General features: G+C 38.9%; 1 protein-coding gene across 1 annotated transcript in view; it reads right to left on the bottom strand.

Moving 5' to 3' along the window:
• Positions 1-7,482: 7,482 nt before the first annotated feature.
• The window catches only part of MAN1A1 (mannosidase alpha class 1A member 1), a 150,773-nt gene continuing 131,338 nt past the window's right edge, over positions 7,483-26,917 (bottom strand). Inside the window, exons 9-13 of the mRNA XM_053664799.1 lie at positions 23,202-23,317; positions 18,795-19,014; positions 17,873-18,045; positions 10,478-10,593; positions 7,483-10,134 (exon numbers count right to left, since the gene is read on the bottom strand). Of these exons, the coding sequence (XP_053520774.1) occupies positions 10,008-10,134; positions 10,478-10,593; positions 17,873-18,045; positions 18,795-19,014; positions 23,202-23,317 (752 nt within the window). The 3' untranslated portion in view covers positions 7,483-10,007. The remainder of the gene's footprint in view (positions 10,135-10,477; positions 10,594-17,872; positions 18,046-18,794; positions 19,015-23,201; positions 23,318-26,917) is intronic.

Here is a 26,917-nt window from a genome sequence, read left to right as displayed (position 1 = left end):
AAAGAAGAAACATTCATCCAGACCGGTAGGAGGGGCAGAGACGGGATACCACAGTGGAGTGGACTCACTGCAAGGCAATGGCTGGAGGACCAGGGCAGGTGAGGCGGCAGCTGGTGGAGCCAAGAGGTACCACAGTCACTTGTGGATAAACTGGGAGGAACAACCGGAGAGCGCGACAGACCGCACAACCCAGGATTCCAGCACAAGGAAATAAAGCCTTAAAAACTCTGACTGAAAACACCTGTGGGGGTTGTGGTGGTGGGAGGAACTCCCAGATTCACAGGAGAGTTTGTTGGAGAGACCCACAAGGTTCTAGAACATACACTAACCCACCCATGTGGGAATCAGCACTGGAAGGCCCAATTTTCTTGTGGGTAGTGGGGGAAGTGACTGAAAGCCAGCCCAGAGCCGAGCAAGTGGCATTGTTCCCTCTTGGACCCCTTCCTCACATACGACACCACAATGCAGTGACTTGGGTTGCCCTGCCTTGGCAAATAACTAAGGCTCCACCCTTTACTATGTAACAGGCTCACCGAGAGAAAAAATGGCCCAAATGAAAGAACAGATCAAAGCTCCAGAAAAAATACAACTAGTGATGAAGAGATAGCCAACTTATCAGATGCAGAGTTCAAAACACTGGTAATCAGGATGCTCATAGAAATGGTTGAGTATGGTCACAAAATAGAGGAAAAAGTGAAGGCTATGAAAAGTGAAATAAAGGAAAATGTACAGGGAACCAATATGTGAAAGGAAGGAAATTGGGACTCAAATCAACAGTGTGGACAAGAAGGAAGAAATAAACATTTAAACAGAACAGAATGAAAAAACAAGAATTCAAAAAAGTAGGAGAGGCTTAGGAACCTCCTGGACAACTTGAAGTGTTCCATTTGAGTCATAGAGGTGCCAGAAGGAGAAGAGGAAGAGCAAGGAATTGAAGACTGATTTGAACAAATAATGATTGAGAGCTTCCCCAATATGGCAAAGGAAATAGACTTCCAGGAACTCCAGGAAGCTCAGAGAGTCACAAAAAAGTTGGACACAGGAGGAACATACCAAGGCATATTATAATTACATTACCCAAGATTAAAGATAAGGAGAGAATCTTAAAAGCAGCAAGAGAAAAGGAGACAGTTACTTGCGAAAGAGTTCTCAGAAGACTATCAGCTGATTTCTCAAAAGAAATCTTGCAGGCAAGAAGGGGCTGGAAAGAAATAATGAAAGGCATGAAAGGCAGGGACCTACATCCAAGATGACTCTATCCAGCAAAGCTTTCATTTAGAATGGAAGGCCAGATAAAGTGCTTCCCAGAGAAGATCAAGTTAAAGGAGTTCATCATCTTCAAGCCCTTAGTATATGAAATGTTAAAGGGACTTATCTAGGAAAAAGAAGACGATTAAAACTATGAACAGTAAAATGACAACAGACTCACAGCTATCAACAACTGAACATAAAAAACAAAAACAAAAAAAATGAACTAAGCAAACAACTGGAACTGGAACAGATTCACAGAAATAAAGATCACATGGAGGGTTATCAGTGGGGAGGGGGAGGATGGGGGAAAAGGTACAGGGAATAAGAACCATAAATGGTGGCTACAAAATAGACAAGGGGAGGGTAAGAATAGTATGGGAAATGGAGACGTCAAAGAACTTATGTGTATGACCCATGGACATGAACTAAGGTGGGGCAATGATGGTAGGAGAGAGGGTTCAGGGTGGAGTGGAATGAGGGGGAGAAGAAAATGGGACATCTGTCATAACATAATCAATAAAATATATTTAAAAAAGAAAAAAGAATTTAAAAGAAATGAAGAGTTTAAGAAAACTTTGGGACAACATAAAGTGTGACAACATCTGCATCACGGGAATATCAGACAAAGAAAGTGAGCAAGGGGCTAAGAACCTGTTTGAAGAAATAATTACTGAAAACTACTCGGCTGTAAAAAAGAAGAAAATTTTACACTTTGGCACTGCATGGATGGACCTGGAGAACATTAGGCTAAGTGAAATAAGCCAATCAGCCAGTCAGAGAAAGACAAATACCCTATGATTTCACTCATATATGGAGTCTAAAGAACAAACTGAACTAACAAGCAAAATAGAGAGAGAGTCATGGGTAGAGAGCAGGCTGATAGCTGTGGGAAGCAGGCTATGGTGTGGAGGGATTGAGCAAAAGGGAAAAAGAACTCATGTACTTGGACAATAGTGTGGTAATTGCCAGGTGGGGAGCAGGGTTATAAGACGGTGAATGATAATGGAAAAAAGTACAATAAATATTTTGAATAAAGACAAAGAAACCCTTATTTATATGAATGAACAAGCCATTTGTACCTTCCTTTAAAATTTTTATTTATTTTTTGGTGCACATGTGCCTTTTTCCTAGTCTTTAGCTCTCTGAAAACAAGAAGCAAGTCTAACTTGCTCCCTGCTGAATCCCTAGGTCCTAGGGTAGTGTCTTGAATATCCTTGGTGCTTAGTAAACATTTGTAAAATGAATGAATGAGTGAAAAGAAATAGTGACACTATAGTGTAACACATGTCAATAAGAGTTTGCACAAAATCCTTGGGAGTCCCAGAAGCAAGAATAAATTGGGGGAACAGAGCAGAAGATAGGTACACTGAGACTTAAAGGAGAAAGCATCTCCCAAGAAGAGGAGGAAAAGGCAACAGGAGAGCCATTTCTGGCAGAGTGCAAAAAAATGAATGTCAGGGAGGAAAGGAGGACCCCGAGGCTTATGCAGAACCTGGGGGCAGAGCTGCAAGTCCCTCTTCAGAAGCTGTCTTATTCTCCCACGGGAGGAGGACCACAAGGAAAGGAAGTGTTACTCTCATAGAATTTGTGTCCCCAGTGCTGTAGGAACTAAGGGTTTTTGTGGGGTGTGGGTTGGGTGGGTGGGGACAGGTTAAATAGACTCTCAACATCACTTTATGTGTTTTTCTTTGGATGTGATTAGTTTTCAGTCTCTACAAGTGATTTTCAAACATATGAACTGATTTTGCAAGCAAAACTGGCTGTTTGAGAAATTATTTCCACATCCTTCCCAGTTCATAAACTTGATTTGGTTGTTTTTTAAAGCTACTCTGGAATGCAAATATAACTGAAATGTGAAAGGAGTCCTTACCTTGCAGTCATCGTTTCATTTTCACAGGATTATTTCAATAGGTCATTGACACAATTCATAATAGTGTTCTCATCAGTGTGACAATGATGCAGGTTGATTCTGATTTCTTCTACGAATGCTAGGAGAAAACTTCTGTTCTTCAGTTAAAAAAATAAGTGAAAAGGTCTTCAATTAGTGCACAATACAAGTGTAAAGAAAGAGCTGAATATTTCTGTCTTCTCATGTCAGAAGTAAGTGCTAAACTCTGACCTTGGAAGATGAGTAATAACATGTGTTTGAAGCAGTCTGATTGAAGGACTTTATCCAAAAACCCAAGGGTAGTTGGAAACAGCAAGCAAAATAATAGCAAATGTGTTGTCATAGCAAAACTACCTGGAAGCTTCCCAATGAGGAGAGAAGATTCTTTCATAGGATGTAAGAGCTGGAAATAGGGACTGGAATTCAATGTGTGATCCTGCCAGGTAGAGAGCTAAGAACTTTCATATACGTTGGCAACTGAAATCCTCAGGAAGTGGGTAGTATTCGTCCCACCTTATAGATGAGGAAACAAAGGTTTCTATGTCTTGTAATTTGGTTGTGGTGGTCTCTGGTCCATGGGTGTGGAATTCCTGGGTTGTGTATGCTGTTTCCTGCTCCAGCATCTCACAACAGACACTGTTCTGGGCAGAGCCTAGTGGCTCTCTGTGGACTAATCGCTCTCCTCAATTTACAGATAGGGATACTGAGATATGAAGATTGGAGTGCTTCTTCCAAATCACACAGGAAGTTAGTAACAGAGCTAAGTTTGGATCTCATTTGTCCTGATTCCTTGTGAAGTCTGCATACTATTGGTCCAAATGCACCTGTACTTCCCACCCCTTATACACTGTACCGGATAAAAAAACTAGAGGGATTTAATTTACTATAATGGTGGCTTTCAAAATGTGAGTAGTTTTGCAGCTCCTGGCTAAGACTATGTAAGTCACGAAGTTATCAATTTGGTACTAGCAAGCTAGAAGTGTGAATAGCAGTGAAACATACCTAGGGTTCATTTAACCACTAAGGTTAAAGTGTTGTATTGAGTGGCAGAGTGGTGACGATATTTTGCACACAGAGGGAGACCTAGTTTATTCTCCTTCTGTTATTTACTAAATAGAGGTCACAATAAACCAAGTGGTCATGTCCATGACATGGTGCCTGTTTTGAGAAGTTGATGTGCTGGTCTCCTATACTGGTCCTAGGAGATGATTCTAAGCTGTGTTTCTACTTTCCACTCTATTGGAGTCAGAAAGTCAAGAACAAAGTTCCCCCAAATTTTGTGAATTAGAGTCATTTATTTGTTCCTTCTGAGAGAGTCAAAAACAGAATAAAATAAGACAAAACAAATAAAAGACTCTCAGGTGCCAGTCATTTTGAAAAATATGACTTGAAATGTAGTACATTTTAAGGCCTTGCTCATAAAATTATGAATTAATATGTTCTCATAGCCTAAGGCCAAAACATCCCAGTGTGCGAAAAGTTTGTTACAAAGCTCTGTGTCTATTACTGCTTGCTTCCTAAGCATGGTAATTTGCATGCACTGGGGAATTAAATAGATCTGTGACACAAATTTACCTAAATTGATTCAGTAAGTAATGGCATGTTTTAAGTGGATTTAAAGTGATTATAATAATAATGGTGGGCCAACAAATTTTGACAATTATCATTGCAATGAATGCAAAAACACAGGGGAGAGGGGATAGAAATTAAGGTGTTTTTCAGAGGTCATTTCCAAGAATATCTTACATATTTACAGGATACATGGCCAAATGAGGAATTCTTGTGTTGTCTGTGCAAGTGACAATCATGCTGAAATTCAACAAGAACAGAGGAAACAATATGAGCACTGACTTTAAAAGCAGCTATTGGGAGAAGAAAGCAAATGAGACAGTCATTGAATAAAAACAGTGGTGATTGAAGTTAATACTTTTGAGTTTGCACAATGAGAAAGAATTATTTTTAAAAATCCAATGTGAATCTGTTTCTAAAAGATGTAGGTTATGTGGTTTATTGCTCAGAAATACTTTTGTGAAAGGATGAATCTATAATCCCTGAGTGATCCAAATCATGTTTCAAGTTGCTGTTGTGCTTAAACCTTGAAATAGAAACAAAAATACAGAAAAGATGTGCATATGCTTGTCATGACTCGCTAATTAATTCATTGTTTCTTCTGTAACCCTGGGACTTCCACCTCCCTGTACCTTAAAGTTGTACTTCTCCACTTTGGTATTCCAGGGTCCTACTGCAGTTTTGATTTGTTAGATTTGGGGTATGCTCTGGAATCTGCATCTTTAATAAGACTTATGGGAGGTTCTGATATAGGTGAACTGTAGCTCACACTTTGAGAAACAGGGCCTTGGATCAATTTCCAAGCACGAACTCTGAATTTACACTTTATCTTGGAGTAGTTGGATGTAACATATGCTCTCATATATTGTTCTTTTCCATAGATTTTAGCAAATTTCTGTGTGTGGCTGTATAGAGCCAGGATACGAAACAGTTCCCGACCTTGGGAAAATCCCATTTTCTCATGTTTTAAAATAAGAGTTGGACTAAATGCTGTCTAGACTCCTATGCAGTTCTAATACTTTCTATGCATATCTGATGCCTGGCAGATACTTCTTGAAGATAATGACTCATGTGTTGGCCAGTGTGGATGAAATAAGCAAGGAAAAACAGAAATCAATCTTTGGGCCATTAAATCAAGATTAAATGATTCCTTTCCCACTCTCACATTTCAGCCATGACCTAGGGAGCTGGAATGGCAATTAGATATATGAATTTTATGCTTAAATAAAATAAAAAATGACTTATTTTTGTTTTTAAAATTTTTAAAGAAATTATCTACATATAATTATCAGAAATTGGGTATAGCAATTGCTAAGCTGCCAACTCTGTGTGAGTGGTTGACGATTAGTATACATAAAAACTATGTTTAGAATACTTTTTAATAATTTGGTCACCAACAAAATAAACATAACCGACATCATTTGTGTTTCAAATAATTGAATTCAGAAGGTTCTCATTTGAGTAGCTCTATTTTAAATGAAAAACCAATTCTTTTGCTTGATGATGTAGAAAGTTTTCTTTTTATGAGACAAGGACTGTGAGATGAAGTCAGAAAACAATAGTGGGCTGTTCAAACAGTAACACTGAAAACAATCTATACTGGTGAAATTATGACTCACATTCTTTTGGGGTGTATTTTACATAATGCCATACATGATATATGTGATTTTTTTAAAGTATGTTTTTTGAGAGTTAATTTGAGTTACAAACACAAACTTACTCTGTTTTCTTAAAACGACTATGAGCAGCAATAAAAAAATTTGTCCCTCTTATAATTATTTTAAACAACAGCATGCTACGTGACACTGGTACTTAATATTTTAAAAAGTGTATACCCTATTAAAAATGTGCAAATAGCTGTAGCAAACCCTGTGAATCTCATTCCTTCATTCACCTGTTCACCAAACATTCACTGTGTGCTACACCAAGTGCTAGATGCTGCCTTAGCCACTGGAGATGGGGGGAAGGGGCATACCAAATAAAGTAACTTCTGTTCTCATGATGCTTAAATTCTAAAGGGTTAAACAACAATAAACAAATAAGGAAATTAATATGTGATCTAACAAATGTGAGGCAGAAAATAACAGTAAGTTCTAAGGGGCAAAGGGTAATAGGACATGCCATACTGAATTTGTCAAAACAGCAACTCTGGTGAGTGCCAATACTCAGATGAAGCAGACACCCAAATGAAGTGCGGAATGAGTTTATAAAAACCCTGAGGAAAGGCAGTCCCAGGCAGTGAGAACAAAAACCAAAATGTCTAAAACATTCTAATAAGTAGACATGAGTTTGAAAAACCTAGGCTTTAAAAAAAATATTGGAGGCCCTCCAGTAGCTTAAGTTCTCTCTTTTCTACTAAGCCTCTTTGACTACTCAAATCCTAGCGACCTGCTCCCTGAACAGAAGAATTAAACTTGTCATTCATTATAACTAAACACGTTTGTTTTGGGGGCAGGGTGAGTCTTATATCCTCAACCGTAAAGGACAAGGATCATACTTTGTGCTATTTCAGACACCAACTCCCAGTCTCCAACCTACATGCGCTGGTGTCGATTATGTTAGAATCTTAATAAAGTTATTTGATTACCCAAAGACTGTGTATGCAAAATTATTTACAGATTAAAGTTTTTAATGGGAAATGTTTCCTTGTTAGGCTATTCTGGGTGTGGAATGGAATTACTATTAGGATTTCAGATGTTCATTTGCAACTGTGCCCACTCACCCCTACATATGTAAAAACCTACTTGCAAGAGGAAAAGATAACAAATAAGGAGATATATTAAAAGGCTTTATTCACAATAGAGAAATTTTACAAATATAGCTTTTAAAAATTACATGTCAATCTATTATGTTTCCCATAACATTAAAGATTTATAGAAAGTTGGAAATGGCAGAATGGACTTATGGCCAAATCAAAAACAGTCATAGTAAAGAATGGGTAATACAGATGGAGGGGTTATGACAACCATCGACTCCTATACATTGCCATAGAACTTATATGTGTAATAGTAATTGCACAAAGTAAACCAAAAACACATATAGAAAGAGAAAACTAAGTGCTATTTTAATTATTCAACTTTTAGGTGAAATTGCTGAAAATAAATGAAAGACAGTGTCTACCTAAGGACTTCAGTTGTTTAAAATAATTAACAAAAAATATAACTCTAATTAAATTACATCACCATAAAATTAACTTCTTATCTTGTTTACATATTTGATATTTGGGACTTCTGTGAAAAAAAAAATCTAAGTTCTCGAACTGAAGAAAACTTTTTTCTTGCCACAGGCAGAACAGGCAGTATGATCTTTTCGCCCATTTATACCCGAACACATCACAGTGCGGCAGGTACATAAACCTGGTATTGAAACCCTATCTGCTGCAGCAATACACATCAAATTTGTGCTCTCTCAAGTCAAATTTAAGAGCAAAGAAATGAACTTAAATTGGTTAGTCCGTGCAGATTTATATAAAAATTATAATCTAAATATATATGGCCCATTTTGGCAATAATCTTTTACATTTTGCCTCTAAGTCCTGAGAAGAAAGAACTCTTACTATCCATTCATTTCATAATGGGAGCCAAGGATATGAGTGGAAGCTATTTGAGGCCTCAAAACACATTAGCATGTCAATAATGATGTATTAATGGATATTTCTCATTTACTAATTTTATTAATTTATTCTTTGACATATATTTTGTATAGCAATGTACAATACAAGAACAGATCACACATGGTGTTCCTTTCAGACAAAGGAAATCTTTTGAATCACTTTTGAAAGCTGAAATAGCTAAAACAATTAAGTATGTAGAGATCTCAGAAAATAATTGTTTTAAAAACATTAAGTTGAACCGTATGAAGTTGCTGAAATTGGATACTTTTTAAACTATAAATGCAGCAATTTCATATGCTTCAGCTTAGTCCATGGGGTTGTACTCATCTATTTGACTGCTGTACGTTGAATATGTGGGTGGTTAAAATATATATATAAAATGATCCAATATAAAAAAAGACAAGGTATCACCAAATCTATCAAATCTATTCTTGGGATAACCACTTATATCTCAAAACAATGCTTTGAAGAGCCAGATAATTATTTTGATCTGCTACAGGACTGCAAGGGGTTGGGAACATCCACTCCTACATATTCCTTCTGAACTGGGGGATCTATGTTGAATTTAACCAGACAAAAGAGACTATAAATTTTTATATGATCTAAAAGTTTATTACATTTTCCTCAATTAATCATGAATAGATACATTGGTAAAGCTTCTTTCAGACTTAAATCCTGCTTTCATAAACTGAAATGAAGTAACATTACATTTGAGAAAGGGCCCTTTGAAAAATCTGATCCATATGTAATGCTTACTTCAAGAAAAAAAATTAATGATGAAATGCAAATTAACAACCACGTGAAATCTTCACCCTCTCTTTGGCGAGACCCAATTCTTCGTGTAGTTAGTAAAAAGTGAAAGCTAACACACCAAGAGTGATACTATTTCCCTTTACAAAAGATAATTCAGTAAGAGCAGAAATTTGTAGAACTTGCAAGCTCATTTTGCTGTGTGATGGTGAATGGGAGAAATTAACCAGCACATGACCCAGAAATGACAGAAAATGTTTAAAGCAAAGTTTGAGAACTAATTCACAAAGTCGTAAACACTAGTATAATTCGCCAACAAAAATACACTGTGGTCAGTATGAGATGATTCTTCTGGGATGATTCTATTTTGAATTAACATGTACTTGAAGTATTTTAGAAGACGTTCTATCGGATAACGATAGACCCGCGGAAGGAGGCTGTCACAGTTGTACGGTCTGTCTCTGGTGGACAGACAAACCATATGAACATGAGATGGAAAAGAAAAAAAGCTTTTTAATATTAATTTAGTATGGCTTTTTGCAACATGGCAAAACATTACAGCTTAAAGCAGACATCTCCTCATGGAGGAGGATAAAGTTTTGCAGTCAAATCAAAATTGTAATTAAGAGGTCGCTGGTATGCCATTCTATTCAATTTAATAAAAATGATACCATACCTTCATGAACTCCAGAGATAACAGATTACATAAAATTAAAAAAATCTGTGATCTACTGGCTGGATAATAAAGGATATGATAAGGAACTGGAGTCCATCTAAGCCTATGATAATAAACATAAAAAGACTGCAAAACAATTTAGAGCTCAGAATAATCATAGACCTAGTAATAAAAATTCATCATGTGCCTGAATACCAGAAAAGGAAGTATTAAGGTATGCAGTGACAGGAATGGAGCAGAGTGAAATGTAAAATGTCTTTTTATTTTTCATTGACTTCAACTTCCTTTCTATTTGTACGGAGAATAGGGAGAAGATGTGCCTCGGTATTGAAGATCCAATGTTCCAGTGGAAGTAGATCGTCATCAGAAAATATTAGGTATAAATATCTGGAGAGAGAAACATGAGTATATGAGGCAGTGAAACCAGAAGGACACAGCAAAACCACCTCAACGTCTCTGTTCATCTGATGGGGAGCCATGGACAACAGTCAAGTATAGCGAAACCTGGGGAAACACACTTACTGATGCAGAGCGCAAAAGCTGCCCTGTGCTTTGCTCCTAGTGGATGAGCAGTCTGTCTCAAGTTATCAGACTTACACAGCAACCGAAAGCAAACACGGGATCGTTGCCACACGTGGGGAATGGCAATTCAGAGGCAGGCATACTTGACAGTGTTCGAAGGTGTTCAAGATAAAACATGTACGAGGCTTTTAGAATAATTTTTACTTACTTTAGTGTCTCTGCTAAGAAGAAACTCTGCTGCACATCGTCGTAACTGTCATGTTTCAGGTAAACATCCCTGAGGCCTGAATAGCCCCCGTTTACCCTGCAGTGATTTTCCAGGGCCTAGATGCAAAGAAGAGGGGAAAAATGGTCATGATCAGGCAACCGAATGTGATTAATTTTTATTATTAGATTGTCAGGTTCAAGTAAAATAAGGATCCAAATTGAATTGATAGTTTATAACAGTTTTAGGTGGAAATTAACTATAAAATGTAAATGCAAAGAAAGTATGAAAACTTAAAGGAAATATGGGTGAAATATCTTTTTGCCTAATTGGATACACTTCTATATTGAGTTTTGCAGTAATTTTTCAGTAGTTTTTACCATTTCCCCCTATAACCTAGAACAGGGTTCATCGAACCATCCACCACAGGCTAATCCTATCTGCTATTTTGGTAAAGTATTACTGACTCACAGCCACGCTCGTTTGTTTACATGTTGTCTGTGGCTGTTTCTCTGCTACAATGACAGCTGAGCAGTTGTGCACGGCCCCCAAACCTAATTCTCTCCAGCCCTCAGAGAAAACATTTGCTGACCCCTGGCCTGGGAAGATTACTCATGTCAAATGGGGTTAAAAACCACTGGTACAGGAAAAGTGTGCTGGGCCAAAACCAGCTGCTACTATAATCAGAATGTCTCATTGCTTAAAAATTGATGGTGGGACACTAATTAGTGATACGGGTGTCAGAGATACAAGAAAATGGAAAGCAGTGAGACAACTGTGGCTGGTATTTATTTCTAAAATAGGTTTCCTTTTCTTTAGTCTGGGATGGAAGGAGATGGGAGGAATCCGCTGGTGACCATCTACGGTGAAAGGGTTCTACATCCTTGTAGCTGTCTGACCGTGACAAGTATTTGGAAAAAGAGATGGGTTGGGTAGTGTGGGAGTAAATTTTTAGGTGACAACCTAAAACAACTTGCCTTCTACATTGTCTGCTGCCACTAAGCTGACTGCTTTTTGCTTTTGAAATGACATTGGCTGTTTTGCCAGTTACCAGGCCTAGTTGTCCATGAAAAAGTTATTTCCTACTTACCATACCCTATTAATCCTATTAACCATGTAGCCAGATAAAAATCCTCACCTGAAATCTGGTTCTAATTCACAGAATGTGGACCAAAAAAATAAACTTCAAGACTATAAAACCTAATATTTATGGTGAAATAAAGAAAATATACCTGGCTGGTGTAGCTCAGTGGATTGAATGCGGGCCTATGAACCAAACAACTGCAGTTTGATTCCCAGTCAGGGCACATGCCTGGGTTGCAGGCCAGTTCCCAGTAGGGGAAGCACAAGAAGCAACCACACATTGATGTTTCTCTCCCTCTCTCCTTCCCTTCCCCTCTAAAGATAAATAAATAAAATCTTAAAAAAACATATAGAAAACATTAACAAGATAAAGTTATTCTTAGGTTCTCATGTCATTTTAAATTTTTCAGTTTACTCTTATGAGTCATAACCCCGCCCCCCTTTTTATGTGCATAATTGCATTGTCCCATTTAGCCCAACTACTGCAAAGAGGGAGAACACAGACCTTGCTGTGTTAGTTCAGAAAAATCTTTACTGGCTCGAAAAAAGTTTTGGAGGAAAACATGCCTCTAAGAAGGCAGAGGCCAGACAAGAGAGAAGGCGACTCCTGGGAGCAGGGACACAGAGCTGAGTGCTCGGCTCCCGTCCGCAGAGGCAGATAATGAGGGCATGGATTTTGCACGCGAGGGCCAGAGGGCAGCAGGAGCACAGCTCGGGGCCACAAGGTGAAGCATTTAATTACCAGGTTAAAGAAAATCTAACTGGCAGGCTACATGAATAAAGAAAATGTCTCATGATTTGGTACTTTTTAAAAGGCCTCAGGGAAAATAAGATCAACTTAAAAAAAAAAGAGCTTTGATTATATTCTGAGTTGCAGACAATGAGACAAGGGAGGGAAAAGCCTACAGGAAAGAACTTTCAGATCCAAATGTTTTTCTCCTTCTTTCCTTTTTTGATCCAAGTTCCCTTTGATAAAAAATCGAATACTAGACACATTGGATTGATTAAAAATTATTTGTAAAAAAAAGGAAAAGAAAAAAATCAGTATTTAGAAGAAATGGGCAAGTTTATTATTATGGAACATAACGAAATCCTATTCTAGACATTTCCTAAAAAATAATTTAACTACAAAAATTTTTCTTAGTTTTTCTCTTGAAGTTCTTTGGAGATAACGAGGAGGGTGCCAGGCCGCTCTTGCTCCCATAGAAATTTCTGTAAGCTCCTTCTTTCGTTACAGAAAAAGAGTTACTTTGGGGGGTTGGCAATGCCTGAAGTGTTTCCTCTTTTCAGTTCACCCACTGTGCTTTTCCTCCCACAGTCCTAATGGGGTGAGCCCTAGTAGTTCAGAGCACAGCCTAGACGTACTGACTGAGGCCTCAGCGCTTCCCGGACCCAGGCAGTGATACGGGCTTGCCATCCCGACACAACGAGGTGAAGACACAGTCTGCACGGAACTGGGGCCTGTCAGAGGTGGAGAGAGGCCTAGCTTCTTTTGTTCTCTTCAGGCTCTTGGTAAATTAACAACAAAACAAAACAAAAGGAAAAATGCTAAAGATGCATTTTAAATTTTCAGAAAATGAAAAACCTTCATGTCAAGTCTAAATTTTAAGACTTTAGGAAGGTAAAGCTGGGGAAAAGCAGCTCTCCTAGGCCCCCGGTGCAGGCCCTCGTTTTACAGAATCTCAACAGTGGAGGGATGTACCCATGGCAGAGTCTGATCAGAGCACCATTTCACTACAGTCTGTGTTGGGGACTCAGCCTCTGGGCACGGAGCTCACCCTGATTTTAGTAAACGCTTCTGTTACTTATTATAAGTGACTATGTGTGACTGGGATGTGCTAATAGTGAAGAAAAGGATAGGAGGATTAATTCCAGTGACTGGAGTTCTGAACAAAAGAGGACAAAACACACGTGACTCCAAGTGACTACATTTTTGGGGTGGGGGAAGAAAGGTCAAAGAACAGTGGGCAGCACGAGTTAAATCATAAGTCAGAAAGCATCACTGTGAGGACAGAAAAGCACTGTCTATCTAGTGGGTGAGATAAAGAGCTGACCCGTGAGGATTTCCAAAGTGGATCCCATGGAAGAGCACTCATAACAAGGCAAACTGGTTGAGTGTGTGCTGAGCACCCAGCTAAATGAACATATCAGGGTCTGAAAACAGGGATCAATTCTGGGGAGGAAGATGCAGGACCTGGGAAGACAAAACTTTCCCCGAGAGTCAGAATGTCCACATGGAAAAGGTTAACTTCAGGGCACTAGAGAAAAATGTCTGTGCAAATAAAGAAATGAACTTCCCAGTGTAAGGCTTATCTGCAACTGTGGTCCAGTGGAGATGAGACAGGTTAGTAAGAAGCTAGGAAAATTCCTTGGCAAGCAGAATAGGAAAACTGAGACAGAGAGCAGAACGAACTGGCTGAGCAATTTACAGCCAGATAAAAAGGTCGCCTCTCTAGAGACGACATCTAGGCCTCAGTTGTATTTCAGCTCCAGGCCCAGAAAAGCAGCAAAACCAGGTGGGCAACAACCAGATGCAACGACTAATGATCCCTGCCTCTGACCAATCAGTGGAGACAATGACCCTAAAGGGACACACCTGGAAAACTGATCAAATTCTGCTGCAACCCTCCCCTAAGATTCCCTAAGGCAAGAAAGAGAAAAAAGCCTCAAGACAAAGGGCCCAGCCTGCCATCTCCCCAGAGCCCGAGCCACTCCCTTGTTCTTCTTCTTCCCCCACAGGCACATGTCCCCTAAACTCTAAGGCAACAGGCAGCTGGCGGCTGGGCCCTTTGTCCTGGGCTAACCCCCTGAATCTGTCCCCAAGGCCCTCTTTTCTCTGACTTCCCGGGGAGCTAAGGCAGCCCAGACTAGGCTCTCCTGTTGCTTCTAGGCTGATCCCTGCCTTGTTTCACCGTCCCCAGCTTTAATAAATACATCCTCGTAGTCATCTGGACTTATGTTGTGAAATGTTTCCTATACGAAGTCAAGAACCCACTCACTACAGCTGGCCCTAGGCAGACCTGCTCACGGCCAAGTCCCCGTCTGGTAATATAATCTACACATACCTAACCTACACTTGTAACCATTATACGATCTATATTTACACACCCACATATGACTATATACATAATTTATAGTATGCGTTTTATCAGAATATTAATTATACATGTTTAATTGAGAGGAATTCAATAAATTTATTACTGACATTATTGAGCAAAAGCAAAAGAGCCATTCAGGTAGGTGATTTTTCTGCTAGGTCAGTTCCCAAGTGCCTGAACACCTGTGATTAATGGCTTGCTGGTAACCTGCGGAGGAGGCCTCCAGAGTTGTACGCTGGATTATATCCCTTCCTATCTTGCTTGACACTGTTAAGAAATGTAGTTAAGACACAGAGAGCAGGTTCATCGAGCGTATCACTGAAAGAAGGCTGGGCAGGGAGGCACTGTCAGGAGACGGGAAGATGGCTGACCAATCCTTTACAAACTGTACGTATGAGTGTAAACAAGCGGGGGACAAAAGAGATGTCTCAACAGTAGTTAATGTAGTAGTTCACATCATTTGACTATAACATTATGGTCATGGATATAAGCCAGGGGCTTTCTCCATCTCCTAAAAGAACAACTTGGGCCACAAGCTGTGGGAAATAGCACTCAGAAGAGAGGTTCTTGAGTCGCACGCTCAGCCCTGGAAGAACACAGCTGGAAACCATGTCTTGAGAAGGTGGCGGAAACAGATGAATGAGGGAGGAAACCGTCAGCAGAAGATGCTGTCTTCAGATAACTGAAATGTATGAGAGGGGGGTTAGTTTTTCAGCTGCTCTAGAGCACAGAACACTGTAAATTCTGGTTTGAAAGGGAGTAACTTCCTAATGCTTTCGGCCACTAAAAACTGACATGAATTACATTAGTAGCACATTCCTTTTTGCTACGAAGTCCTTGAATTGATGAAGAACAGCCACTCAGCACAGATATATGTAGAGGAGTCTTTTCTTTGAGTGGAATCTGGACTAGGTGATTTTAAAGGTCCTACATGTTTTAATTTGGGTTCTACAAATAGAGCTTGAGACGAGGGTTGGATGCAGGAAATTTGGGAGGAAGGTGACATCAGGAAGTGAGGAGAGAGAAACAGGGAAGGGAGAAGAGCCAGGGAAGTATGTTGAGTGGCTCAGAGCCGTGTGCAACAAGGGCTCACTGCTGCTGGAAACCCTCCGAGGAACTGTGCAGCACACATCGCAGAGTTATTCTTCAAGGGAAGCCTGGGAGAGTTATCCATTCAACTCCCATATGTCATCGGCTGAGGGCTGCCCCCTGGGACCAGGAACTCTCCCCACTTCCCAGACCACTGATCGCTGCCGGGGAGCAAGCTCGGAGTCAGAGCAGCTGAGGAGCACTGGCCCTGGAGAAAACGCGGCCAGCATGAGAGGGCAGCGCTCACTGCAGCAGCAGCAGCAGCAGCTGCAGCACAAACACTGGCTGAAGGGACGCAGCAAGGCAAGAAGCGTGTTGCCACACCTTCCAAGTCTGATCTGTGAGCTTCAGAAAAGGCATTAGCCCCACACTTCTCCGTTTCCGCTGCCTCTCAGTCCTAGAAGTTACTAGTTGCAAAAACAGGGGGATCCCTGTGCTGGAACGCAGTGAAACAGTTTCACTTGAGTCTACACTAAAAGATGGCAACGAACAGAATCGCCATCTCATCAAATCAACCTTACTGCTTCACAAACAAACTCCCCTGAAGAACTGAGAGAATCAAAGCTTCCTGCCCATACAGCACAGGTGGCAAACACACGGGCCCGCGGACCAAATCCCGCCCTCCACCTTGTTTTATCAGGTCCACCACCTTGTTTCTACCCAGTGGCAGTGCTGAGCTCCTTGCCCCTAGTTAAAGAGTAGTTACATTTATACCGTCCTAAAGTTACATTCGGCCCTTTGAAGGCAACATGAGGCTGATGTGGCCCCCGGTGAAAATGAGTTTGGCACCCTGCTGTGGCAATAGAGATTTATTTAGTTTCCATTTTTGATCAATTGTCACACATGTTTCACATTTTAACATCTCTAAAATTGTCATGTCATAATTTAGTTGGTAGTGTTACACTTTCTTAATAATATATGAAATAATGGGGTTTCTTATGAATTATGGTATTTATGATTTGATGAAGTATATTATTCTTGCTATTTTTAATTGAAACTGATATTTGCAAGATGAGTACTGGCCTTAATTCCTTTGCTGGCCTATGGAAGACCAAAATAATTCCCTATCACCAGAGCTTTGATGAACTGTAATTTTAATATTTTTTCAGAGAAAAAAATATTTAAAGTTGAAATTACTACTGACTAAATGTAATTAGAAAACTTTACAAAAAATTAAAAAAAAGAGGCCTAAAGAATCTATTACTGAAAATGACTGATGACTAGTGATAATATGCACTAAATGAACAAGGCAATAAGCGAGATTCATTAACGGCTTCCTAAGATATTACATTTTACACAAAGGCAATATTCATCTCAGATTTCCTGAGAGATGCTACTCCTGATAGACTGCTTTGAAAGACAGCTAACTTTTCTAACAAAGAGTGCTAGAACGTAGAGAGTATAATTAAAGCGTTTGCTTGTTTTTATCCCTCGAATTTCCTCCCACTCCTTTCCGAATAATAGCTCTTAAAATTAGACATTGTTTGGTGCACACTCTGGAGGGCGCCTCCACTGGCATCCGGCACACGCTTGATGACCTTCAGAAGATGATACACCGCATTCGGCAGGAACAGACCCGGGGGTGACAAAGAATTAAAAGCGCATACTTACAGATATTCAGAGAAACCTGAGACTAGTGAAGGAATATTCTTGCAGAAAGTAGTTTTTCTACAGGTTCTTTTAAAAACTAAGTGGCTAATTTAACCTAAGTAAAAGCATATACTGTATTATCATTTCAGTGGCCAAAGACTAAAAGAAAAAAAAGTATATAGTGGTGTCTTAAAACCAACAACAGGCCGGGGTGACTATCCCCAAGTTGCCTACAGCCCTTTGTGGAATTAAGTGGTCATCACTTCTACAGTTGTGGGAACTTAATTTTATAATATGCCATTCTAGATATCTCCTTCAATATCAAAGTGTGTGTGTGTGTGTGTGTGTGTATTAAGCAAAGCTGAAGCCAGAGATACAGGATGACTTAACTGACCACGCTCAGTCTTGAGAGAAAAGAAAAGTCTGGTCAAAGCTTTAAAAATTATAGAAAAGTTGGTATGCTAAATTTATAGGTACTACTGAACTTTTTTTCCTGAGACATTTATCTATAAGAAACATAAGCAAATTAAAACATCACCTCTACAGCCTCCCAGGCCCATTTCCTGTACTTTGGGTCATGAGTCAGTCGCCACATGTACATGTAAGTCTCAACAACCTCTGGCCGTAGGATGTAGTATTTCTCATTCTGCCTGGTAGCAATGGCCTCAACACCACCATCAAATCGGAAGGCTTCTGGTCCCAGTTTCACATCTAAAGAATAAGCAACGGTTGACAGAGGTTATTGTTCTGGGGAATGCTCAGTGTCTACAACTTAAACTAAGACAGTACCGCACGACATTCAAGAATGATGCCACATCAATGGCATTTCAAAGAATAGTTATAAACATTAGATAGTAAATAATATTCAATATGCTTTCAAGCTCAGTCATCTAAAACAGGGCATTTGAGAAAATGGTAATGATTCTTCGTTTTCTTTTATTTAATCACCATTTACTGAGCACCCACTGGGGAGGTACAAGGCACCATGAAATACCTTACAAGCTAGAAAACCAGTCATTCTAAATTTTAAGTCATTACATCATGAATGGTTATTTCGTGTTTGTGCTTCAAACCCGATTTTAAAAGGAGGGAGCCAGACTGAAAATCTGTTTCATGGAGACACTGGGAAGATTAATAATGGTTTACACACAAATACACTGAGTGTATTTGCACTGGGACAGAAACTCTTATCCAATGTTACCTACCTGAAGTGAGGTGAAAAAAATTATACTGGTGTTACATGTGTTATGGCCTGGATTTCTGTTTGCTGGCAAACTAAAAGTAAATATTTTTATGTAGAAAACCAGTGTCTTTTAAAATGAAAGTACAAAATCCTTTAAGATATTTATCATGATTTGGTAATGTGGATATTTTTTGAGGGCAGCAACGACACAGTTCCTTACTGAGTGAAATAAAAGCACGTGGCTATAGAGTGTAAATGAAGAACAGCGTGTACTCACATGTGCGGTTGTAAGATTCATGACAGGTGCGGGCGATCTCAGCACCCAGCTGCAGGTAGTGCTGCGTCAGGTCTGCGGGAGCGTCGTCCGCCCCAAGTGCGAACATGCCGCCAGCAAAGCAGGTCAGGTGGCCCATCTTGTGCTCTAGGAGGCCCCCCTTCCACTCCGCGATGTACGTCAGTCCCCTACTGGACTTGCGGATCAGGTGAGTCTCGATCGCCTGAAAATAACACTTATTTCCAGCATTTGCCATCTCTTTTAAAATCTGTACTAAAAACACCCCCAAACATTAAAAAAATAACATAACTTCACCATTTGAATTTGGTGTTACAAATCCAGTTCAATCTCAAACTTTATGTTATTTCTTTTCTTTGTTCTTCCTCTCCTCTGTGCCTTACTAGTTTGGTGACTTAGAATGAACCCTGTGGGGCCAGTGCGGTCGTTTTTGCTCAGTTCCGTGATCAAACACTTGTAGTCCACCCACCTAAAATGCTGTCCCCTTCTCAAAGACAGTTACTGCTGGAGTCGTGGTAGTTGGTTTAGTGCATTTCCATTTTCAGAAATGGGAAAGCGACACAAAGCACAAGCCCTGCCGTGGATGAAGAACAGAGCATATCTGTGTGACATCCAGGCCAGTGGTGTTACCCTTTCCTTTTGCTCTGTTGGGTTTCAAGGCATAATAAGCCAGAGCGGCGAAAGGACCTGTTCTTTACCCAGATTGCTTGGCTTCAAATTCCAGCCTTGATAAACTTTCCTCCATCTGTGAACTTTGTGAGTAATTTGCTTACTATATCCCTAAATCTCAGTATTCTTATTTATAAAATGGGAATAGAAGTATCTGCTCAGAAAATACCCTGTAACGTTTTGTTTATAAAGTGGTCGGTATGTGACTAGCCCTCGATGGAGGTCATTTATTACACCATTCACATCTCTAGTTTGGTGACACTAGAATCAAGTCCTGCCCTCATAATTCTATTACAAAGTACATTAGTATACAATGAATAAATATTTTTATAAAAAAATACGGATCTGTAAATTTGGGAGAAATGTTAATATTTATAAAAATTATTTATAAAACAGCTTTTATTTCTGCCCCAGGACCACTGATATTCTTTAAAGTAGATAGAGAAAATAAAATAAGCCTTACATTTTAAAAAGCAAAAATGAAGAATGTTTGGAATTACTAATTTCCCATTACTGCAATAGAAAATGACCCCCCTTCCCCCAATTACTTCATAGAAGGACAAGAGCTATGAGAAAGTCTAGACCTATTACACTATCATCAGAAAAGAGGAATTTTAGGATATTTGGGGACAGTAGACACAGATAAAACTTGTGATAGAGAAGAATAAATTAAAATGAATACATCGCTTCTCAGCCTTTTGGCTAAGATCAAGTGTAAAATGAATACACAGGCAGATAAAACTCACCCTACCTTTATTAGAAGTAAACAAATGAAGCCAAGATGTAAGAAATAAATACACTACTGTGCTCATTAACTGTAGTTAAGCTAATTTTATTGATGATTTAGTTATTATATTAATATTTCATTCTTATTTAATGTAACTGAACAACTTAGCTATTTATACTTCTCATAGCAGAAATTGCAATAAAGTCCTTTAGGCAGATACCTGTTCATCACCCAAGAAATTATTCTTTCTACAGAGCAAGAGTAATAGCTTTTGAGCATGGATTAGAGAAACATTATTATCCTGTTTGGATACTGCATAAAGTACTGTATTATTTTTGGCATTATTCTGACCAAATTGCTACTTCTCAAAATAAATTAGACAACAAAGTTCCAAGACCTTTAGAGCAATGTTTGTATGGCAACTAAAAAATGTAAATAAACATAGAGAAAGAAAAACAGGCTTTTAATGGCTCTAAAAACATGTTGTGTCAAGTCTACAGAGAATTGATTAGGAAAGAAAAGCCATATATTTTGTCATTTTATCCTTGTATATTTGAAAAGAAAATAATTTGGTGAAGCCTATAGAATCCTAATTATCCAATATGTACATCGCCTGCCCAGGGGCCATTCACTCCAATGGACCTCCGGCAGGGTGGGGCATCCATCACTGTGGGTGTTTAGTGTGGTCTCCAGAGAAGGTCATGACAGCCAATTGAAAGCTCAGGATATTTTATTATTGAAACAGTCAAAGAAAATATACCACTCTGGGATTAAACACTTTCTAAGATCCACTTGAAGCTAAAACTGATGAACTATGTATCTCCAGTAACTCAACTGTCCAGGACAGTAATGTAAAGGGTCCACTCCTTGGTGATAATGATCCCTATAAGTACTATTAGACAAAGAATCTTTGCTATGTAAGGCATGGCTACTTCTCACAATCAGAAGTTTAAGTGCTTTAGCCTTGCTTTCTAAGTTAAAAACACAATGTATTGAAGATGTTTTTACTATTAAGAGAAACAGGAAACACTTTGACTTCAATTGTTCTTAATGGATTTTCCTGTCAATGGTTTGCCTAAATACAATATGTTAAAAGCTGTGTGGGTATACCTCTGATAGATCTAGAAACTGAGGGAAAAAATAATACTTCAAAGAATATTTTAAAGTTGCTTTTCCTGGAACATCAGGTCTTAGAGGGCCAAGATCAGAATAATTAAAATGTCTGCCAGGACAGTAATTTAAAAATGATGTAATGGAAACCATACTGTATGTATGGAGAACTCCCTAGGTTAAAACCTAAACCTCACAGAAATGAAAGAAAAAAAAACTTGGGAAAGGCCACGTGGACCATATCTCAGCAGACTTTTGACGTTCATCATGTTCCTTAATAAAGGCTGAGCTAAATGAAGGCCAATGTTCTAACTAAGGTGTTTTGGCTCCTATATGTGAAATAGCGGAGTTGTACCTGCTGTATTGGTGAAGCTCCCTATTAACCGTGAGAAGGGACCGAGATGACATTTAATCTGGTCAACCAGAGCAAAGCAAGTTGCATTTTATTTGAGTAGATAAATCAGCCCACATCAAAACCAGCCAGACCTGTTCTAGGGAGACCAGTTTTAGAATAATGACTTTGTTATCGGAATTCCAAATTTCCATTTTTTCCTTCTATAAACTACTCTCAATTATAAAAATAAAGTAGTCAATAAAAAGGTCAATTTTCTGATGACTTAGCCATAATTTTACAACATTATTTGAGATGCCCTGATAATAATATAGTATATGTAAACTACTTTAATTAATCATAAAGATAATTGACTCTGTTACAAAATTTGCTGTGAAAAGTTGGGTACAAGTTCAAGTATTTTATATAAAATGACATTCTTTTTAAATTTTATTTACATTCAAAATTTATTTTCATTTTTGAAGGAGGCTTAATTTATTCTTACACTGACTACCTCCTATAGACTTCTCTAACTAGTTTCTAACTTATCTTGCTAACTTACTGTCCATAAAGAAATATTTGGTATGGAAATTATATTCGCAAGTAAATCCACATTGGTGAGGAATAAAGGAGCAGGGGTTGACAACAAATTTTAGTGTGAATTTTGGTTTCACACTCAATCTGTGAAGTGCAGTTGTCTTATCTATAATACAACTGCAATACTGCCTGCAATATAAGGCGAATAATATCTAAACTGCTGTGAGGAAACGAACTAATGTCTGAAAGCATGTACCTAACACACTATTTAGCACGCAGTAGGCAGTTCAACAAGTATTTGTTCCCTCTTATTGGTCCTCTATTTTATTTTATTTTTTGATTTACTCCTTATTGTAATTTTCCTATTACCATTTACTCCTCTTATATCCCTATTCCCCAGCAATCACCACACTGTTGTCCATGTCCGTGAGTCCTTTTTCCTTTTTGCTCCATCCCTCCACACCCTCACCTCCCCGCACCCTCCACTAGCTGTCATCCTCCAGTTTAGACCTTTGAAAACTACTGGTCCTCTTGTCTCAAACATCAGTTTGGTTAGTTTGGATTTTTATTTGAGAGTACTGTCCCTACAGCTCGGGAGATACGTTTCCTTCCAATGAAGGTAGGCATTAGGATTGTCTATACTCTTGGGTAATTTTAACTTAGTCAATTTTCAGGACGTAAATTCAGGATTTTCCCCTCTCCCCAATTTTAATTGACTCTAAGCAGAGGAATCATGCTCACTGAAGAAAACTGCCTTTTTTTCAGGTACGTGAACCTTTTTTTTCAGACATGTAAATCTTCACTGAGGTTTGACGCATGTAAAAAATTTAACTGCCCTCTCAGAACTAAATACATCCAATATAATTATAGTTACATTAGCAGATATTTTCCTTTACCTAACTGGAAATAACTTGTAACCCATTCATGTAGTATTCCGTGTTTTTTCCACTAAAGCTTGAATACTATGTTAGTTACAAGTAGAGTTGAGTGGCAAAGGTGATTTAACTATTGGGTTTACCTGAACGGCATCAAAATACATCTTCTTAGCTTCCAGATCTGTCTTGTCAGACATTAACCATGCCTTTAGCAGATATTCATAAAAGCTGTCTCCGAGTCCTCCCACTGATACGTGATCTGCAAGAGAGGGAAATGCATTTTAGAGTGATTCAGCCTTTAATTCAGATAATGCAGCCAAATCACATTAGCAAGCTAGGATGCAAAACCCCCATTGTCAACTGCAACGTAATGATACATTTAAATTCCAGCAAATCTCCTGATTTCAGAAAGACATTCTAAAATGAGCAGATATGCTATTAAGTAATGTGATACATTCTAAATAATTACCAGGGTACTTTTGTAAGCACGAAGATAAAAAACATATAATCCACGCTAATTCCCAAAATCAGGTTCTCTAGTAAAAATACCAAAATAAAGTATTTCACAGTATATATTCAAGTAAAATTTTAATTGCTTTAGCTCTCAATAGTACAAACATGTCAAAGTTATGAGTATTAGCAAATCTTTTAAAGAGTGGCTTGCAATAACACAAGAAGCTCTGCAGCTTCTTGTGGCTCATTATCATGACCACTATTAGCAGACGGGTTTTCTGGTGTTATCAGTCTGAAGGGTTCACATTCTTGGGTAGGGATGTAAGACAGAAGATAGGGCAGAACTTTCTCTTCCTTACACACCATTTCAACATTCCTCTTCTGCTGCCATTTATTACGCCAGGTCCAGTCCATGCATTACTAACAACCTTGCAAACTGTAGGGTAGATATCCTCATTATAAGTGAGAACACTGCCTTGCCCAGTGAGGCTCAGTTGGTTGGAGCGTTGTCCCCATAACCAAGAGGTTGTAGGTTCGAGTTCTGGTGAGGGCACCTGCCTAAGTTGCAGGTTTGATCCCTGGTCCCGGGTCATGCAGGAGGCAAATACTCAATCCTTCTCTCTCTCATCGATATTTCTCTTTCTTTCCCTTACTCTCTTTCTGGAAGAATTGAAAAAATGTCCTCAGGTGAGGATAAAAAAATACAAATAAAATCTTTAAAAAGTGAGAAAACTGACCACAGACTCTAAATGAGATTACAACCTTGGTAACTGCCATTTGATTCAACCCACATGGAGTCTCATATTCAGATGGGCTTGATTTAATACTTTTATTTTTCAAGTACATTTACCTATGAGAACAGTGTAATCTATTTACATATCTTTCCTAGAATTCATAGAGAACTTGAGCCTTAGTAAAGGTGCACTTATTTTGGAAAACTGCATTGAGTAGCTACTCAGTAAACCACTGAACAAAGCAAAATTCTTCTAAGTCAGTCTTAGTAAGGACTGCATCTATTCAAGCTAGAAGGGCTGTTTTTTAAAGTAATTAAATATGTGATTTTATTATTAAAGTCCAAAATTATATAATAGTTTTAATTTTCATGTAAAATTCGTGTTTTTACAATTGTAGAGCTGGTTCTTTTTAAAATGAGATTTCTTTTTTTTAAAGATTTTATTTATTTATCTTTAGAGGGGAAGGGAAGGAGAGAGGGAGAGAAATATCAATGTATGGTTGTCTCTTGTGCATCCCCTGCTGGGAACTGGCTTGCAACCCAGGCATGTGCCCTGACTGGGAATAGAACCACGATCCTTTGATTCTCAAGCCTGCGCTCAATCCACTGAGCTACACCAGCCAGGGCAAGCTGGTTCTTAAAATAGAAATGTTTGAAGTAACCTTTATAGTTTCCTAAATAAATCACCACAGAAACCTCTGACATTTAAAAATTAAACAGGCTGAGACCTATCTCATCAGTAATAAGCCCTATTGTTATAAACATGATTGCAGGGGGCAAATGCAAGACATCCATGGTGAAGCAAATCAACTGTGTGGTTCCTGTCAGAATAATAAGGACTAAGTGAAGTAATAGGAAACGAGGCCATGATCCAGACAAGTCCTTCTGAGTCAAAGCAATGAGAATTGAAAACTAACAGCCAGAAGCAGCTTCATTTTCTTCCTCTTTGGGTTATGAATCTATAAGAAATGAAAGAAGCAAGTCTGGGCATTTGGTGATTTTTTTTAAAGGGGAAAGAATTACATATTGATACAGCTATTTTAATTAATTTTGGTAGGCAGTAGTTAATTTTCTAGTCCTTTATTTCCTACCTATAACATTTTCATATTTGGAAGGAATACAAATTAAGGAACAGAGAGGAGCAACAAGAGAAAGTCCTGTTGAGGTTTTAGCAAATCACTCACTAGGATTCCCCTGTGTCTGGATGACTATTTGTGTTGGCAACAGAGGCCTGTGTAAATAAATATCTTAGTGGATGTAGAAGAGAACATGCCTGATTTTGTCAGCAGGAAAGGGCTGCCTATTTCTAGAAAGAACATATGTACTATTTTTATTCCCAAATGCCCTGAAGGTAATGTGTACTATAGTCACTCAAATATTACATTCTTTCTGAAAAGGGTGATTTACTCTTTTCTTCCCAATAGAAACAGGTCCCATAGAAGATTCCTAATACTCAAAAAGAGAAAAAACAAAGCAAATAGTAAAATAATTAAGACAAAAATTACAGACTCAATATTTTCAATTTTTAATTTTGTAGACTTCATGTGGATCTAAACTTCCCTCTTCAAAGCCATCCCCCAATGATGCTGCCACACTGCATGATAATAACTCTGTCTACTGACCTGGAGCCTCATGTATGGCCTCAACAGCCACGAGAGCTCTTTATATTATCAGTGACCAGGACTAGGTGCTGTCTCTTAGCTACAACTGAGGGGCAAGGGCAAACTGTTCAAAGCAGAGGCAGACAGTCAGATTGGATACAGAGTACATGAGTGTTCACAGATTTCGAGTAAGTAAACACCTGCTAGGTACATGATGTCATGTATTGGGTGAACAGAAACGACTGAGAAAAAGTCACGGCCCTTGAAAGTTTTTGAGCCCTGGGATGATGGTTATGCGTGTAAATCGTTAGGAAAAGGGCTGCGACAGGACAGTGCCCAAGTGTTGGGATGGGGAGGGAGAAGGGGGTGGGCAGAGGAGGAATGGGCGCTAACAAATCCCAAACTGGGTCTTAAAGAAGAAGGCCTCCCAGAAGAAATGGCAGTTGGGCTGGGCCTTGCTAGAGGCAGATGGTGAAAGGGCTGAGGAAGCAGAACAAGCCCAGATCTGAGCACGGCCACGCAGGCCTTGAGTAAAGAATAAAAACTGTGTCTTCCTTGTGGCTAGAACACAGGATGGGGCTGGGAGAGGAGAGACCTGGGACTCACGAACTCTGTTTAGGTTTTCCACCAGGAAACCGACCCATAAGCAACCCAAATATAAAGGGCTCTTTGTACCAGGAAACGTGGCCAGATACGTAGTATATTTGTGACCCAGAAGGTGAAGCCAGGATGTTCTAGTACAATCAACTCTTCTGTCCCTTTTCACAGTGACTCCTAAGTCCTTAATCATAGGAAGAAAACTGTAAATCCTAGCTAGAGACTTGTTTTAAACTTTTGAATCTTTCATGAGAAGGAGAACTCTAAAAACCCTGTTCTTTAGAGAGTCGTATTGAGTCATCCTGTCCTTAGAAAGCTGCTTAAGTTCTGTTTCACCTCAAATACTCTAGTGGTCCTCAAACTTTCTATCATTTAGCCCCTCTTTATACACTTTTAAAAATGAATAAGTACCCCTCCAAACCTGCTTATGTAATATTAGCAATGTTTACCATAGTGGAATTAAAACAGAATTTAA

This window comes from Artibeus jamaicensis, unplaced genomic scaffold (assembly GCF_021234435.1).
Source record: "Artibeus jamaicensis isolate MK-2021 breed Jamaican fruit bat unplaced genomic scaffold, CSHL_Jam_final contig_387, whole genome shotgun sequence".
Taxonomy (NCBI): domain Eukaryota; kingdom Metazoa; phylum Chordata; class Mammalia; order Chiroptera; family Phyllostomidae; genus Artibeus; species Artibeus jamaicensis.
The sequence above is the reverse complement of the archived record's forward strand: the minus strand, read 5'-3'. Positions and strand labels throughout refer to the sequence as shown.